Genomic DNA, 17507 nt, shown 5'->3' on the forward strand with positions numbered 1-17507 from the left:
TCCCCCGGGAGCAAACTGCTCCAGCACGGGTCCCCCACGGGTGGGCGGCAGCTCCCCCCAGACCCCTGCTCCTGCGTGGGCTCCTCTCCGCGTCCCGCAGCAGGGCTCCTCCTCCTCCTCCTCCCTCCTGACGCCCGTCCGGGGCGGGTCTCTCCCCGCCCCCCGCCCTCCCACCCCCCCAGCCCGACAGGATGCAGCGCTCCCTGCACGCCGCCCGCCGCCTGGGCGCCTCGGCCGCGCTCCGCGCCCCGCCGCCGCCCCCCCCGCCGCCCGCCTCCGCCGCCGCCTCCCGCTGGGGGCCGCCGCCGCGCGCCGCCATGGTGAGCACCGGGCGGGGGGGGGGGCAGCGCGGTGACCTCCAGCCGCCACCGCCGGCCGCCCGCGCCACGGCCCCGCCCCGCGCCGCCCCCCTGCCTCGGGGCGCGACGGCCGCGGCTGGGCCCGGGCCCTGAGCGAGGGGGAGTTTTTCGCCCCCAAAAAGGGGAGGAAGTCGGGTTGGGGAGGGTTAGGGGGGGTTTCTCGGGGTGCGTCTGGGGTTCGTCAGAGCCCCTGCGGCTTCCGCAAATAAAAATTAAAATAAAAAACCGGACGGCTTCCGAGGGCTCTGTAAAAATAAAAAATTAATTCGGGCGCTTTCTGAGGAGTCTTAAGATACGAGCAGGAAAAAAACGTGTTTTCACCAAAATGGGAGAAATCTGGGTTGCTGAAGGGCTAGGGAGGTCAGGCATCGGAACGGGTTGTCCAGGGAGGTGGTGGAGTCACCATTCCTGGGGGTGTTCAAGGAAAGGTTGGACGTGGTGCTTAGGGACATGGTTTAGTGGGTGGCATTGGTGGTAGGGGGATGGCTGGACCAGGTGATCCTGGAGGCCTCTTCCAACCTTAGTGATTCTGTGATTTTGTGATCTGTGACCCCTGAAATGCACTCTACGTTATTAGGCACGATTAGTTGACTGTGGGGCTGAAACATATGGGGGACTTGCTTGTGGCATGTTGCTCATTATGAAAACAAGATATTCAAAAGCAACCTTGAATCTCAATACTAACAGCTAGGATACTGCATGAAGCCGTAGTCTCAGGTGCACCCATATGGTTTTGCTCCTAAAAATGAGGTAACTGAGGGCTGCTAGGTGAATTCCAGCAGGAAGTGGGGTGTTCGGGATTTGATGCTCGTAGTAAAATTTACTACAATGCTAGTTCCTGCTCTGTCATACTGAGTGTGGGATAGCAAATAGCATAAAAAAAAGGAAGCTCCCAAACGAGTGAACAAGCTGCGCGGTGAATGAAACATGCCTTTATAGGAACACTGGTTTCAAAGCAGGTTATGTAATTCACAAGCCGTTGGCCTGTTGGTTGCTTCCCTTTTTTAATCTTCCTGTTGTGACATCCTCCAAGAAGGAATTAGAGATTGTGGCCTTCGTTTACTGGCTGAAGACCCCAAATTGTTGAAAGGCTGCAGTCTTACAATCAGTGCAGGTGTTTTGAGCTTTGTCAGGCGGAAATATGACCTGTCTGCGCTTAGGCATCGTTAATTTTTTGGGTTTAAATAACAGCAGATGTTACAGCAAAATGTCCCTCCATGAATCTAGAACTCCAGCAGACCTTGAATTCTTACAGGAAAACCTTGTATATTTTTATTTTCAAAAATTAAAATGCTATCCATCTGCCAAAGGAGAGTTACGGAGCACATATTCCATTTTCTGCTGGTTCTTAAAGATCCCTTTTGACATGCTAAAAATTATTTGAACTGAAATACTATATCCAAAAGCTGCCACATCCTTAAATCAGAATATAACTTTCCACGGGAAGGATTATTGCAGCACTTCTTTTATTTGAATTTATATTGAATTGCCCGTTATGTAGCAATCGGTTCCAGCTGATTAGCTCCCTGCAGCAAGGCAAAAGTACACTTGTGTTTGCCTGACGGTGTAAGCTTCGCACTGCAGATTCTCGGGATTTGGGGGCGGGGTGGGGGGCAGAGCACTCCCCAGGCCTGTTAAAAAAGAGAAGAAGATTTGTTTATGAGGGGTGGTCATTCTGTGCTGAGACGCATAGTGCTGGCAGCCTAAGCGAGCACTGGTGGCTGCCTTCGCTCGCGGCAGAGTTGCAGGGTTTGTGCTTGGCTCTGGACACAGGAGGCTTGGCAGGGCCGTGCTGCTGTCCCACCGCCGTGCTCCGCGCTCCTCGCTACAGGAATGGCTGCAGGAACAGCTCCACAACAGCTCCTAGAGCCGCTCAAGAGGGTGAATATGAGGGCATTTCTTTACTGGGAGGGTGACGGAGCACTGGGACAGGCTGCCCAGAGAGGTTGTGGGGTCTTCTTCTCTGGGGATATTCAAAACCCGCCTGGATTTGAATATCTCCACCTGGTCTAGGTGATCCTGCTCGGCAGGGGGGTTGGACTGGGTGATCTTCAGAGGTGCCAGCCTTGGCCATTCGGTGATTCTGTGAATCCCATCCAAGGAGCGGGGAAGCACGTTTTTTCACTTAACAATGCAGACATTAAATTCTGCAAGCTGTTACGTTCGTCAGCCAGGCTGAAGTCTGTAAGACATTTGTGTTGATTTCTATGGTACCACGTGTACTTGCACAGTTAGGGGCTCAACCCTGATTAATGCCTGGGCGAATATCAGAAAATGGTGTCCATTGCCTGCCAGAGTTCAAGACGTGTTTGGACTATGCTCTCAGTCATATGGTCTGAATTTTGAGTAGACCTGTGAGGAGCCAAGAGTTGGACTCAATGATCCTTGTGGGTCCCTTCCAGCTCGGGATGTTCTATGATTATATTCTCTGTACAGTTTTGTTTGGTCTTGTCTGTGTTGTTCTTGCCTTCGTTTAAGGCATCTGATGCTAATTATTGTTTGGTTTTGAGTAGTCAATATAGGTAAGTATTGGAATTTAGTTTACTTACTTTAATACGGATAAAAAATACTTTCTTTTTTTCTTAGTGTTACTTGTCCCTCTGTTAATCAGCAAACGACATTCAGCTTGAAGCAGCTTACCCTGTTAACTTCATGGGAGTCTGTAAACGTGTGTAATGAGGAATTGGCTAGGGAAGTAAAATTTATTTATTTATTTTTAATAACAGGATTTTGTTGTTGAAAGGTTCTTGAACTAGGGGCTACTGATCCCTCCTGGCCCTGTTTATCTTTGTTTCTCCGTTGTTGACGCTGGAATTACGCATGAGGAATCACTTGTGCAACTGCTAGCATTTTTTGTCTAGAAGGTTACAGACCATTTAACTTTTTTATACTGAGTGTGGATACTTCTGGTGATTGAGCCACTGACTGTGTTAAGAGCTTGGAATTCAGTTGATTCTGCTTAAGCAGCTCTAAGGAAAGCCTCATCTTGTCTGCTTCCACCAGGTGTCCGATTATCAGGAGTGGGAATTTCAGAGGACAGTAGACATCAGTGATGTTTATCTGTTTTTTGTTGACATGAACATGAATTAAAACAGTGATCAACTCAGAATCAAGAGGGTTAGAGAAAGTCTGGACGGCGTATCGGCCCGTGCTAATCAGTGTGCCTGTGGGGTCAGTGTCTGTGGGAGAGTGAAAAGCGAGGTCTGGGGAGTGGGACAGCAACGCAAGAGCTAACCCTTGCTACTTGTGGGCTGGGCTGCCGTTTCTTTTGGGTCGTACACAACACCTGCTCTGCAAGAGAACCTCGTGCAAACAGGGATGATGTCTGGTGCGTGTTTGCCGGTGTACCTGATGGCAGGGCCTCTTGTGTGGCTGAGAGCACCGCTTAGGACAGTGAAAAGACCGGACTGCTCGCACTGCTCCCACCTGCCTCTGGCCATCCGCAGCGATGCGGAGCTGGGCAGGCTGCTGGAGAGCCTCTGCTGCTGCACACGCACGCCGAGACCCGTAAAACGGGGAGCAAATAAAACTGGCCAAGAAACGAGAGGAACAGTATGGTGTTGTGGTGTTCCTCTCGTTTCTTGGCCAGTTTTTCCTTCAGCATCCCCAGCATCACTTGGCAAGTTTGTTGGTCGGCTCCTTGTGAGAAAAAACGTTTCCTTTCACTTGCCCTGAGCGTGGCTCTTGCTAGCCAAGTTATGTGGCTTCTGTTTCTTGGAAGAGGCAGGCAGAGAGCACCTAATACCTCTTGCCATTCTACTGGTGCTTTTTTTGGCCTCGATTTTCCTTCAGTCCCCAAGTTGTCTCTCTTCTGAACTACGAAGTTAGTCTTCTTAAGAAAGCTGTTCCCCACCTTTGATCAGTCTTACTGCCTTTTCCGTGAACAGTTTCCAATAATAAGCTTTTTGAGATGAAAGTAATCAAATCTGCACAACGTTTTCAAAATACAAATAAACTGCGATAGCACAGAGATGTTTCTTCCTCTATCCTCTGCTTTTCTTCCTAGTTCCTCACGTTCAATTTTCTTCTTTCACCACATTGCATCACTGAGTTGGTGCTTTGATGCTTGATGTTACCCCAAGGACTCACACCTGAGGGTCATAGTTAGGCCAGAGCCCGCCACTGTGTATGTATATATCCTACCTATGAAGCTGGGATTTGTGGTTAAAAATTCAGAAAGGCTTCTTCCCCTTCCTGAAGACTGTGCAAGAGGGTAACCCCCTGTTGTGGGGAAGGGTGAACATCTTCCTCACAGCAAACTGGGGCTTTGCTGACAGAAATCTGGGGAGAAGAAGAGTAAAGCTGCTCTTACTGCTTCCTGTCCAGTCCCGTACCTTGTGGAGCTGCATACGAGTGTGACTGCGTTGTCATAAATGAATGGATTATTTCTTAAACAAACAAAAAAAAAGTAGAAATTTACTCTTCAGTTGATGTACATCAGCTAAACTTAATTTACTTCTGGCTGCGTTAGATAATGCATGCTAGGTGTATATATGTGATACATAAATCTTGCCTTATCTAAGCACAAAATATACCTATGTACAGTTTCTTCATGTTGCTCACCTACTTTGGTTAGGGAAACTGTCTTCCTGTTTTTTTTGGATTTAAGGCAGGAATTACTGCCAGTAACTTGGAACTGAATTAGCTGCTCTCTTCCAGTACTTTAATTCTGCCAGGTGCGCCGTGTGGATTTCAAGTAGGATTTTTGTTACACACATGTTGCTTGGGTGGATGCCATCTGCACTGCCATGCCCCTTTGTAAGTTTGTTTTAACAAATCAGCCATTCTGTAAATTGTAAAATGAGTTGCCAAGGCTTCAAAAGAAATCGAGTCTTTATCAGTATGACTTGTGTCATACAGTGAGCAGCCAAAGTCCTAAGTCTTTCAGTGCTGCCTGTCACCAGTGGGTCTGCTAGGCTATATATTTGTAGTTCTGATTCGTTTAGTGAGACAGGTATTGACACTAGAAAAATGTCTAAAGTTTGAGGATATAATTAGAAAAATACCTATGACCACACACCGCAGCTGTGTATCTTTGTTATCTTTTTTCCCCTTATTGTGCATTTTTTCTTAACCGTGTCTCCTTTCAAAAAGGACGTGCTGTTTATTGGTGTTTTAAGCATACATTTTTTTTCTTTTCCACAGTCCACTCAAGAGTCTTTTAGGATAGAATATGATACTTTTGGTGAACTGAAGGTCCCAAGTGACAAATACTATGGTGCCCAGACTGTAAGATCTACGATGAATTTCAAGATCGGAGGTGTTTCAGAAAGGATGCCAGTAAGTAATTCAAGCCTGTGCTCATTTATTCTCTGCCAGTATAATTTGTATGTGAGTGAATACCTTTTTTTAGTCTTTTGCTGGGAAAATGGGCAATTAAAGATATTAATTTCATTGTTAAGTTACTATTCTGTGGTAGTTTTTTTTTAATTTACATAAATTGGATATAGTTTTTGAATAATTAATTTATTCTTTTTTTTTTTTAATGAGGTAAATAGAAGTCTTTCAATTTCCTGAAGACCAAAGGCTATGGATAGAGTAGTTCCCTGTATAATTACATTCACTCTAGTGTTATGTAGTTTGTTACTGAAGATGTTTAGTTTGGCATGGACTGATGTGAAATTGCTTTTTCACTTGTGGCTGGGCTTAGAGCATAAGTGTACGCAAACTTTGTCATGCACTGTTTTTGCCTGTACTGGAACAAGCCAGTTTGCCTTCAAAGATTATATTTTAGAAACAGATCTAGTTCTTCTTTTCTGTAAATGTTAATGCATGTAGTCCATCTTGATACATATAGCGTAACTGGACTTGGAAGGAAAGGGTGAGCGATGTACATACAGCTTTCTGTACTGCTTGGGTGAACGTTACTTATAATGGGAGCACAGGTTGTCTGACTTAGATGGCTCCTTGGTTGCTTGATGGACTATTGCTGCATTTAAGGTCAGAAGGAGTTTGATTTAGAACTAGATCTGCAGTATGGGTTTCTAAATGTCCTTTGTTGGGAAAAAAAAAAAAAAACAACAACAACAACCAAACACATTTAAACTCATTCTTGTGTCTCAGGTTCAAGTTATAAGGGCTTTTGGCATCTTGAAGAGAGCAGCAGCTGAAGTAAATCAAGATTATGGTCTTGACCCAAAGATTGCTAATGCTATCGTAAAGGCAGCGGATGAGGTAGGAATGAACTGTTGAAAATACTAGAACTGACATTGTATTTTTGGTTAGCTTTTCGTGGGAATACTGTTTGAAGGCTGGGGGAAGACCTCTTGGGTTTCTTAAATAGTTCAAGCAAAGCATTTATTATTAAACTTTGTTTGTCAGGCTCAGAAATCTTTTACTTAATGTTTTACTATTCTATGCTTTTAGACATTTTAGAATAGTGTTCCAATGTATTTTGGTGTTTAAGTTATATAAAAAAAAAAACACGTAATTTTTGCTCACTATTAGGGCTGCCTACTACTTGCATAATGTTTTTGGGATGACTCTTACCAGATAAACAGTATAAAGAAGTCTAGGAAGGGAATAGAATTTTGGTTCATTCAGCTAATGTGAAATCTGACATGCAAGCAAAGCTTTTCCTCTTTGGAAGTCTCCAGTCTGTTAATCCATTGCATCTCTGTAGCATGAAGACCATCTGCAGTATGAATAGTTTCTCTGTTGCTGGTCTGTTTCCTCTTCAGACTTAAGGTTACTAGTAAATCTGTGCTTTTTGAAGTATCACTTTTGTAGCTAAAGAGGACATGATGCAGAGGCATCTCCTCTTTCTCGGGATAAATGCCACCCAGATGTACAGAGTTATGAATGAACGTAAACTGAGGTATGGTAATACTGCGTATGCTGCTTTTCATAAATCAACAGAGACGTTTAGCGAGAAGCATTGTGGCACAGAGCTTTCTTCTTCTTCAAAAGCTTTTGAATATTTCAGTATTTGCAGAAGCCACATCCTTTCTCTACCATCTCTAACACCATGAATCCCAAGCACCAAGAGCTTTGGAGAACTCCAGAATATGATTTCAGGAGGACTGTGATGTAACCTGAAAATCTGGAGATTGTTATCTAGCCTCAGAGTTGTAACAACAGATCTCTTGGTTTGCATTCTGAGCTTTTCTCAGGTTGATATCTATGGGGATGATACTTAAGAGCACAGATTCTGATACTACTGTAAATGTACTTAGAAAAAATTCTCTAAATACATATAAGGTTCAACAGGGTCCAAAAATGTAGATGGAACAGGACAATATTCCTACCTGTTGCTTTGTCTTGATTTAAGACAGCAGTTGTCACAGCTTACCTGCAGAAGATGTAAGTTGATGTAGGCATTTGTAGTTGATCCAGGACCTTGTTCCCATGGGTAATCTGCAAGTCAATGCATATGAATCTTTTTAGGTCTGTGTGATTCTCTTGTTTATATGCTCCATTTGTCTGTAACAAGTTCAGGTATAGTTTAGGTATGGTAAAGACAGTCATGACGTCTTTTTAGGAACCTCAGTTTAAAGCCATGTAGGCCCAGGGAAAACGTGCCTTCCAGGAGGAAGATATTTGATTGCAGCAGCTCTTTTTGTTGATGCAGAAGATAATGTCTGTAACATGTCTGGACCTTCCATACGTGAAATTCATTTCTGGAGAAATTTCGATGTTAATTATACAAATACCATGTGCTGCATGGGCATGCCCACTGACCTTTGGCAAAAATACCTCTTCTGGGAGACCATTTTCCATAGGGAATGACTTTCTGAATGCCTCAAATTCAAATTGTTGTGTAGTTGTTATCTGTTCATGATGAAACTGTGCAGCTGTTGAACTTGATTTCCGAGGAGAAAGCAGGGCACCCATGTTGATGAGAAGTTTGTAACCGGATAAGCAGACAGAAAACGGACGTTTCTGATACCCAAAGGATGGTCATGAATCAAGGAGACACAACACTGAGTCAGTACCCTGAAGCACCTTAAGTACTGATTTAGAAACTACTTAATAACATCTCTCAGGGAAGGAAGATATCTTAACCTGAACAAATAACTATGGAAGGGAGAACCAGCACTTACTACCTCTGCTTCCACCCAGGGGGATCAGAATCTGAACTGCTTTAAAATTTGGGAAGGAGGAGATGTTTTTGGACCTATAAAATCATCTGGATTTGGGAAAGAGAATAGATAACTTAAAAGACCGTGTTTTAATCTTTTATATCTATGACTATAGAAAAGGAAATTAAATTATATATTTCTGGGTGTTTTAGAACTTAACATCTTCAAAAAGCATAGCAAACATTTTTCGCCCTTTTAATATTTAGTATAAAAACACCAAACTCTTCTTAATTATTCCAGTGTAATTATACATACAATCATTGTGAATTTATAAATATAATGGAAAACTGTTTGAATTATAGCTATAAAATTCTCAGTTTATGCTGCTTATTATTTTTTCCCAGTAGAACAGCGCTTCTCTCTCTTTTTCTATTATAGGTAGCTGAAGGAAAATTAAACGATCACTTTCCGCTGGTGGTGTGGCAGACTGGGTCTGGAACTCAAACCAACATGAATGTCAATGAAGTCATCAGCAATAGAGCCATTGAGATCATGGGAGGCAAACTGGGGAGCAAAATCCCAGTACATCCAAACGATCATGTTAACAAAAGTCAGGTCATTATACTCACATTATACTTCTTTTAATGTCAAAAATATTCTTTTTGAATTGTGAATTTCAAATTCTCTTACAGCCACTGTTTAGATAAGCTTTGTATATGGTTAAGTACATATGTAAACATATGGGAAAATAAAAATATATGGAAAAGTGAGTTCTGTTTACAGCCTTGTTGACAGTTTTCCAGGTTTTAGGTTTTTCAGATTAAATCAACTTTGAAATGTTGCTCAGTGACAGTATGAATTTTTCAGATTAAAAACTCTGAACCTTACCTATGACAGATGAATTCATACAAGTTGTAGTAGGCAGAGGTGGCTTGGTGACAACCGCTGCTACTGCAGCCAGTTTTAAAGAAGCTAAATATAGATCCAGTTTCTAGAGGTTGAATACACGTAGCTGCTATCTCCCTACTATATTACATAAAGCATGTAGAAAAAATAATAAATTGGCTAAATGTCCTGTAATTGGCAAGTGAAATATCCATTTCATATTTTTTCCCCAGGGATTTTAGTACACATGTTTATTATACTTCACTCTTAATATTTTGTTCAGATTAGTTGAAGTTTGAGCCAGTAAGTTGCTTGCATCCCTTCCTGATCTTTTGTGCTTACTCAGTATCCTGGGAACTATGGAATTACCACTACCTAATCAGTGTGTTGAACTTTTAAAGTCACCTACAGTTTCTTTAAAATCTTCTGTCCATTCGTTATCTGTCTTTTGTAATTACTGTAGCAATTTTTTTCTTTTTTTGTCCCAGTTGTTTAATGAACAGTCTAGTTATGAGGGTATAGTTACTTTCTGTGGGTATAGTTATAAAAAGCTGATTTTATTAGAAGGATGCTAGGCTGGAGTTCAGAAGATTTGATTATTTCTTCAGAGTGACTTGTAGAACACTGCCAAGGTTTCTATGCTGTGCTTAGTTTCTTCTTCTTAATGAAATAAAGAGAATAAAGCCGTACGTGTAAATCTTACAGGTACTATGGTGAGAAAAGTCTGTAAAGAAATTTCTCAATATTCCTTCACAGAGTTCCAATGACACTTTCCCAACAGCAATGCATATTGCTGCTGCCCAGGAGGTTAATGAGGTGTTGTTACCTGGATTAAAGAAGCTACAGAATGCACTTGAAGCGAAATCCAAAGAGTTTTCCCAAATCATAAAAATAGGACGCACTCATACACAAGATGCTGTTCCACTTACGCTTGGACAGGTAAAAATAAATAAATAAAACATTTGTTTCGGGAAAAAAAAAGTAAGTATTGTGGGGGAAACAGAGGCAAATGTGAGAAGACCTAAATTAGTTGATAGTTTAAGATAAATTAAGTAGCTGGCTGAATCTCAGTCAGAGTATTTTTATCTTTTTTGGAGTTTTCTGAATGTTGTATTCCTAATAACTGCGTTGCAAATTTTCTTAAAATTTTCCATGCATGTTTTATGTCTAATGGTAGCAAGATATAAATGATTTCAAAATGATGTGTGATTACCAAGTAATGAAACACATTTCTTTTATACTGGCATCAGAAGGAACAAGGTAGATTTAGTCTGTAATCTCTAATCTCATATAAATGAGGTTTTGACAACATACAGAACTACTGAGTATTTAGAACAAAAATCTTTGATACATGATCGTATATATATGACAAATCTTTGTTATTATATTGTCAAGAATGGCTTATATTACGTTACTTGGTAAGATATTAATTTAAAGTGAACTAATAAAAATCCATAGAAAATTTGTGGGTCTTTATTTTAGTTAGTAAGAAGCCCACCCGTGCATTCCCTGGGGGGTTGAGAGCGAACAAAGCCCAGGAGCCATTTGCTAATTGTAACTTGAGACTTTGTTAATTTAATTTGAGATCTGATTTACCTTGGATTCAGATCCTACAAAGTATATTACTGAAGTATAAGGCAAGAGAAAGATGCGTTGTATATAGATTTTTATATATGTAGGTTGCTTTTATGTGTAATTGCTCCTGCTGTGTGAGCAGGCTTATAATAGATGTAAATTTTCCTTCTTAATGAGAACATGTTTTAGCATCTGGGTTGATTTCACTGCCTTCAGGTTCTTAAGTAATTGAGCACTGTTGTTAACAATCTAAATAATTCTACTTGCTTATTCCTTTTTGTCTTCTTTGTGTTTTATTTTTTTATGCTCCATTCTTCCAAAGGAATTTAGTGGCTATGTGCAACAAATTAAATATGGTGTGGCTAGGATTGAGTCAACCATGCCAAGGGTCTATCAGCTGGCAGCTGGTGGGACTGCAGTTGGTACAGGATTAAACACAAGAATTGGCTTTGCTGAGAAGGTTGCTGCTAAAGTGGCTGAACTGACGGGTGAGGAATGATGTTTCAGAGTTATCGGTAAAGCAGTATGTGGAAAACAGTCAAATTCACACTAAAATGTTCAGTTTCCATGCTTCTCCAAGTTCTCAGATTGTTTCTGTATTTTAGTAAGAAACTTTCTGTTAATGTTGTGTGTCATAAACCTTATACCCAGGATTTTGCGTGCAATGTATTTTTCTAATTGTGCTCAGTGCAGTGAGAGTGACCGCCATGAGTAAGGTTTGTTGGAGATGGGTTCTGTTTCAGACTTCTATTATTAGCCCAGCCATAATATGCCTGTTTTGATCTCTGCTTCTCTTAATCTACAGTGACTTGCTGCAAAAGAGGGGGAGAAACAAACAAAAAAACCCTTCCAAAAACCACTAGTTTATTCATGTGAAAGAGTACCAAGTTAGCTGCCTGATCTTTGATGCTGGCTTTCAAGATCTTTGTAGATCTTGAAACTTAATTTACAGAGCCACTGATTGTTTTGATTGTATACTCCTACGTCACAATATCTGTCTTAAAAATGTCCCCAAAGTGAATGCATACATCTTTCATGTAAATTTAACATCTAAACATCTATAACTTCTAAAACTGCTTATCAGCAGTATTTTTATATTAATGGGTTTGTAACTCACAATTTATTAGAGGGCCAAGATTTTCTTGTACCCTGGTGGGGAAGAAGTAACATGATGACTAGCACCTGCTGAGAAGCAGTAAAGGGATTGTTTTGGTGCTTGAATAAGCCACGAGAGCTTTAGGAAGCTGTCCCATCTCACCCTTGTTAGGTGTACCGTATGTGTGGGTTGTACAAGTTTAAAACAAGAAGAGCAGACCATTTAAGTTCCTTGTGTTCTTAGATATTACGTTTGTTGGCAAAGGCAAAATGGGAAGTTTGGAATGATTCTGGCAGCTGTGAGATGCAGAAGCCCATGCAAATGGAGCAGGAGCCAGTGTTTGGCAGGAGCTACAAAACACAGCAGAACTTTTGCTGTTCCTGTAGCAAATGGGGTTATGCTACTCTTGTTGGTTGAACTGGTAAAGTGAGCTCAGACCAGTAATTTTGTGGCACAAGTCCAGCCCACAGTCAGCGTTCCTGCACACCCCCTTACTGATGCCCATTACCGCTAATAAAATTCTGCTGAGAATTTTCTTCAGGGGAAGATCCTGAAGAAATTTTTTTGGTTGTGGAACTTAGCTGCAAATTGCAGACTTACTTAACATAAACAGAGCTGTTGTTCCCCTGCTTTTGCTGTTGACGGTAGTTTCAGGCATCTTAAATCATAGTTTTCCCATGTTCTGTCTGGTTTGTTGTTCCTTTGCAGTGCTGATGCTTGGATGCATCTTTTTTTCTTTAAGTAGCTAATTCCATTGCAATTACTTTTTATTTATCCTAATGTCTGCACTGCGCTGCAAAAGCCTATTTTCATAGCTGGGAGAAAACATCCTTAAAATCGATGATCTTAAAAAAGTAACTTGATAAAAGAGAAGAAATGCATATGTCTGGGCTAACCTACAAGAGATTATTGACATTTATATTGTGGTGGAAGGCAAACGCTGTGTTGCTTCAGCTGAGACACAGCATGGGAGTTTGAAATCTATAACTTTGCTGCAGGTTGATGCTCGAATGTCATGTTTTTCTGTATTTTAGTGACTTTTATTGTGCCTTTTGTATTGAATTGAATCAGTTTAAGAAATATGTTTGTGAGGAAATGTCCAGAGAAGAGTGAAATGAACTTACAGTATTATTAATATAATTTTATATTAAGCTAATTAAGTGCTAGATCATCTGCTTTATGTCTGCATGGAAGTGTCTCACCGGTTTCATATTTTCCACCCTCCCTGTAGGTTTGCCTTTTGTCACTGCTCCAAATAAATTTGAAGCCCTCGCAGCTCATGATGCTCTAGTTGAACTCAGTGGAGCTATGAACACAGTGGCATGTAGTCTGATGAAAATAGCTAACGATATTCGTTTCCTGGGTTCTGGACCACGCTCTGGACTAGGAGAACTCATCCTGCCTGAAAATGAACCAGGAAGCAGTATCATGCCAGGTACAGAGGAAACATACAGAGAAAAATCAGAGAAAATTTGTCTTTTTTTTTAATTTCATTATTGTTCTGGACCTTAGCAAAGGTCCAGAAAGATACTTACCAAAAGATATTTAACCAAACACCCCCCACAAATGTTAGTAAGTCCATGATTCAACACTTCTGTCAGTTTTTCTTCTCCCATATTTCACCAAAACTGTGCTCATAAAAATGCTTGCACAGCTGTGTGTTGGCAAGTATATGAAAGTGAGTAATATCTGTAAACTTGTACTATATTAATACAAACATACTTCTCAAAACCTTCTTTTAGAATTGCAAGATCACTACTATTTTCAGGTAAAGACTTTCTGAAACAAGCTTTACATGGTTTAATCTATGAATTATAGCATCTGCTAATTGAGGATGTATTGTATTAGCAATACTATGATGTGCATTGTCTTTACTTCCTAACATTATTAATGTTGTGTGCTCAGATTTTCCTTTACTGCAATGATTCCATTCTATGGGAGAATAAGAAAGGAAAGTATAATATATTATAATATCATTCCTTGCCTCTCTCCTGAAAAGTTTGTACATATGACTGTTGTAGATCCAAAACTATTTTAAGCGTGTTCTTCTTGTACGATAAATTATGAAAGGAACAAGTTGTGAGTATATCTGGCTTTAAATAGGCAGATAATGAATGCTCTTATTAGGATTAATTCTAGAAACGAAATCAACGGTAAAACGTTCTTGTTGGCTGATGCCTGAATTTTGTGTTTGTTTGTTTTTGTTTTGTTTTGTTTTCCTGACAAAGTAAACAGAGTGTAACAGTTTTGTTACAAAATACTATTAAAAAACTGTGATACTTTTTTTAAGTTGACTGAGATTTGGTAATGATTTACCAGAAACATCTACCTACTCAAATAAAGACAGATAATAATCTCATAACTCTTAAGAGCTGCTTAGCTCGTGCACATTTAGTCGAGCTCTCAAAGGCTGTGCTACAGCAGCCTCTGGTGTTGGAGGTGGCCTTCTTTAAAACTTGATATTCCACAAATCTTTCTTCCCTTTCAAAAGAAGAGAATACAACTGAAGGTTTTATATTTTGCAGAGAATGGGGAATTAATTAAGACTGGTGAGCTTCGTTTTAAGTTTATAAGGCATAAGAAATCCTAGCTGAATTACTGCAACAGTACAGTGAATTGAACATCACTTATGGATTTTATTTTTTTTTTAAGTTCTGTGGTGAACAGAGGAGTAAGACGTTACCTCCTACAAAATGTCTTCTGTTCAACGTGATTTGGAACAAATGATTTATTTATTTATTTTCTTATTCTTTGGTAACCTTTTTCTCTCCCAAATAGGAAAAGTGAATCCTACCCAGTGTGAAGCAGTGACCATGGTGGCAGCCCAAGTTATGGGAAATCATGTTGCTGTTACTGTAGGAGGTAGCAATGGACATTTCGAACTGAATGTTTTTAAGCCTATGATGGTAAGTTCAAAAAGTTGTAAAATGTCTCGGACTTCTGAAGTCATCACTTACTCAGTCAGTTAACTAGGGAAAAAGCTCAGTGAATTTTTGGTCAATACAAGCACTGGAGAATCCGATAAAATGTGAGAATACATTTTATTATTTTTATGGTAATAACTTGTTATTTTGACAGGGAACTGGCAGTTTTTTTTACATGAATCTATGTTATACTGTTTAGCATTTATCTTAAAAATGTGTGTTCATTGGTCAAAGGAAGCAGGGAGAGAGGACCACAATCTGAGACAAACTTTTGTCCAAAGCCAGAGAGAGTTTAGTATTTTAGCTAAAATTAGGACTTTCTCATTTTATATACAGAAAACTCTTACTAGTATCTGTTTCTGCGGAATACCAAAGTTCATATGCTTTTGGCAACTGTTAGATAAAACTGTAAATGATTGGTCTTAGATCTCACTTCCGTAGGGTAAGCAGGATACACTAGGGTACATACTGCTGTTTTTCTATATTTTAATTTTAAAAAGTCAAGATAGTGAAGTGTTAACAAATCACCTGGTACTGGAACATTTTCAAATCAAGTCATAATACTTTTATTCTTTGGGTTATATACATTTTTTCTTAAAACTAAGAATGAAAAACGGGAGAAATTGAGGAAAAGAATATAAACAATAGGATCAAATCAGAAGATTGTGGAGAACTGTGTGTAAGATGGTGAAGGAATATTGTAGATTAGATTAGGGTAGGATGATAGTTTAAAAAAGAATGAAAATGTATTGTGGAAAAGATCCTAATATTATATAGAAGTAACAAGAAAGCTTTTGATTTTCTTGTCTTTTTGTTAGATACCAGAGGCATGAGGAAAGTAGTATGCCGTATGTTCTTTTTCTACACTGCGTATACTGGTTGATACTATTTTTTTTTTTAGTATGTTAGAAATTATTGAAAGAAAATTGAAATTCTATAATCGTTTTTTTTTTCTTCCTGTTTGTTTAGGGTACTGTTTTTACACCCCACCCCACCCCCCTCCGTTTGAACAAAGTTTTAAGCATATAGCATCTGGTTTTGACAGCCCTGACCCCCACCCCCAAAAAATCATAGCAGAACATAAGTTCTGATAGAAACAGACACCCCTTAACAAGAAAAAGAAAAAGCTGGTATGTTATAGATTGTCAAGGCACATGGCTAATGCCAGACATTATTGTACTTTTTATTCTAAAATGTCTTCTTTTGATTGGTACTTGGGGGGTGGGAGAAAAAATGACCTCGAATTAAATTCCTTTATGTATTTTTTTACTTGGTATTTGTGAACTGTTCTAACAAAACATCTGTACATGCTGTGGTCTTTTTTGGGCAAGAGTTCTTCATCTCTTACATGATTTTCACAAAATTCTTTTAAATGGGAGTGGCTGAGCTTAGCCTGCAGAGGGAAGAGGGATTATTATTTTATGTACTACTTCTCTGCAAACTAAAGAAGCAAGTTTTAGGGGAAAGAGGAGCATTGGTTATGAGCAAATATGCCTGACTGCGCAACAATTAATTTATGAATGTAATAACTGGTACTTTTTTCTTTTGTGTTAGATTAAAAATGTTTTAAACTCTGCAAGACTTCTCGGAGATGTTTGCGTTTCTTTCACTGACAACTGTGTAGTTGGAATCCAAGCCAATACTGACAGGATCAACAAACTAATGAGTGAATCTCTGATGTTGGTAACGGCACTTAACCCACATATAGGTAGGTTTAAAGCTTGGAAACTTGTCAAAAAATATTCTGAAATATTTCACAGTAACGTTATTTTGCACGCGTTATTTTTATCACCACAATGTTTAGGAAACCAAGTTCTGGGCCAGGCCATAAAGGTAGTTTACTTTAACGTCACTAATTACTGTGAGTGGTGAAAAAGATGTGTTCTGCTTGAATAACAGTGCCTTAAAGAAATGATTCTGAACAGAAGTCAAGAAAAGGAGATTGAGAGAATTTGTATACCTGTCGTCCCAATATGACCTTTAATAATAATGAAAAGTGAAAGATTACAATCTGTGTTTTTATTTTAAAGAAGAAAGTGACATAAAACGTTTATGTAAATGCATTGAGGCCTGTTTAAGATACCTACGTTAGGAGACTGAATTTAACACCTACATGAAGACCATTTTAAGTAAGGAGTATAATACATCTGGTGAATGTTTTCTGCAAATTGAGTTGTTTAGTAATAGCAATACCTCACAAATTTATTTTCCAAAGATGAAGTGTCCTACTTTTTTTTTTTTATTATTATCTCTAATGAAAGTCTTTTGAAACTGCAAGTAGCTGAATTGTTCGTGTTGGTTTGTTGCAGGGTATGATAAAGCAGCCAAGATTGCCAAAACGGCGCACAAGGAGGGGACGACGTTAAAAGAAGCCGCCATAAAGCTGGGGTTCCTCACGTCAGACCAGTTTGACCAGTGGGTCAAGCCTAAAGACATGTTGGGACCCCAGTAACCGCTTGGAAATAAACGTGTTCTTAACTTAAAAGCGAATAAAACAAAAGAAATCTGATGTGATTTGTTTGGGTTCTCATGTTTTTGTGGTGTTTATTGCTTTGAACACATCTGGCTGCGCGCTGGGGGATGAGGGCAGAACCCCAAGGGATTGCTGAGGGGGGCAACCCCTGACGGGAATTACCTGCCCCCCCCC

At 39.9% G+C, this 17507-nt stretch overlaps 1 protein-coding gene across 2 annotated transcripts; it reads left to right on the forward strand.

The window, feature by feature from the left end:
* The first annotated feature begins 145 nt into the window (after positions 1 to 145).
* FH (fumarate hydratase) lies at positions 146 to 17369 on the forward strand. 2 transcript variants are annotated; one of them, XM_083826764.1, is made up of 10 exons: positions 146 to 320; positions 5505 to 5639; positions 6423 to 6533; positions 8819 to 8995; positions 10022 to 10204; positions 11163 to 11328; positions 13168 to 13371; positions 14715 to 14842; positions 16415 to 16568; positions 17170 to 17369. In XM_083826764.1, exons 1-10 carry the CDS (start codon positions 192 to 194, stop codon positions 17310 to 17312), a joined length of 1530 nt encoding a protein of 509 aa, XP_083682890.1. In that variant the 5' UTR covers positions 146 to 191; the 3' UTR covers positions 17313 to 17369. The 2 variants fall into 2 exon arrangements, with proteins under 2 accessions (XP_083682890.1, XP_083682891.1); XM_083826765.1 differs by lacking the exon at positions 146 to 320 and adding an exon at positions 1942 to 2240.
* Positions 17370 to 17507: the final 138 nt, after the last annotated feature.

The sequence above is a fragment of the Anser anser genome (genome assembly GCF_964211835.1).
Source record: "Anser anser genome assembly, chromosome: 2".
Taxonomy (NCBI): Eukaryota; Metazoa; Chordata; class Aves; order Anseriformes; family Anatidae; genus Anser; species Anser anser.

Excerpts from the sequence above, each read along its gene's own strand:
- FH (XM_083826764.1), top strand. The coding sequence starts at position 192 with ATGCAGCGCTCCCTGCACGCCGCCCGCCGCCTGGGCGCCTCGGCCGCG. Across the intron at positions 8,996-10,021 it reads ATCATGTTAACAAAAGTCAG|AGTTCCAATGACACTTTCCC; the intron begins GTCATTATACTC and ends ATTCCTTCACAG. Across the intron at positions 16,569-17,169 it reads GGCACTTAACCCACATATAG|GGTATGATAAAGCAGCCAAG; the intron begins GTAGGTTTAAAG and ends GGTTTGTTGCAG.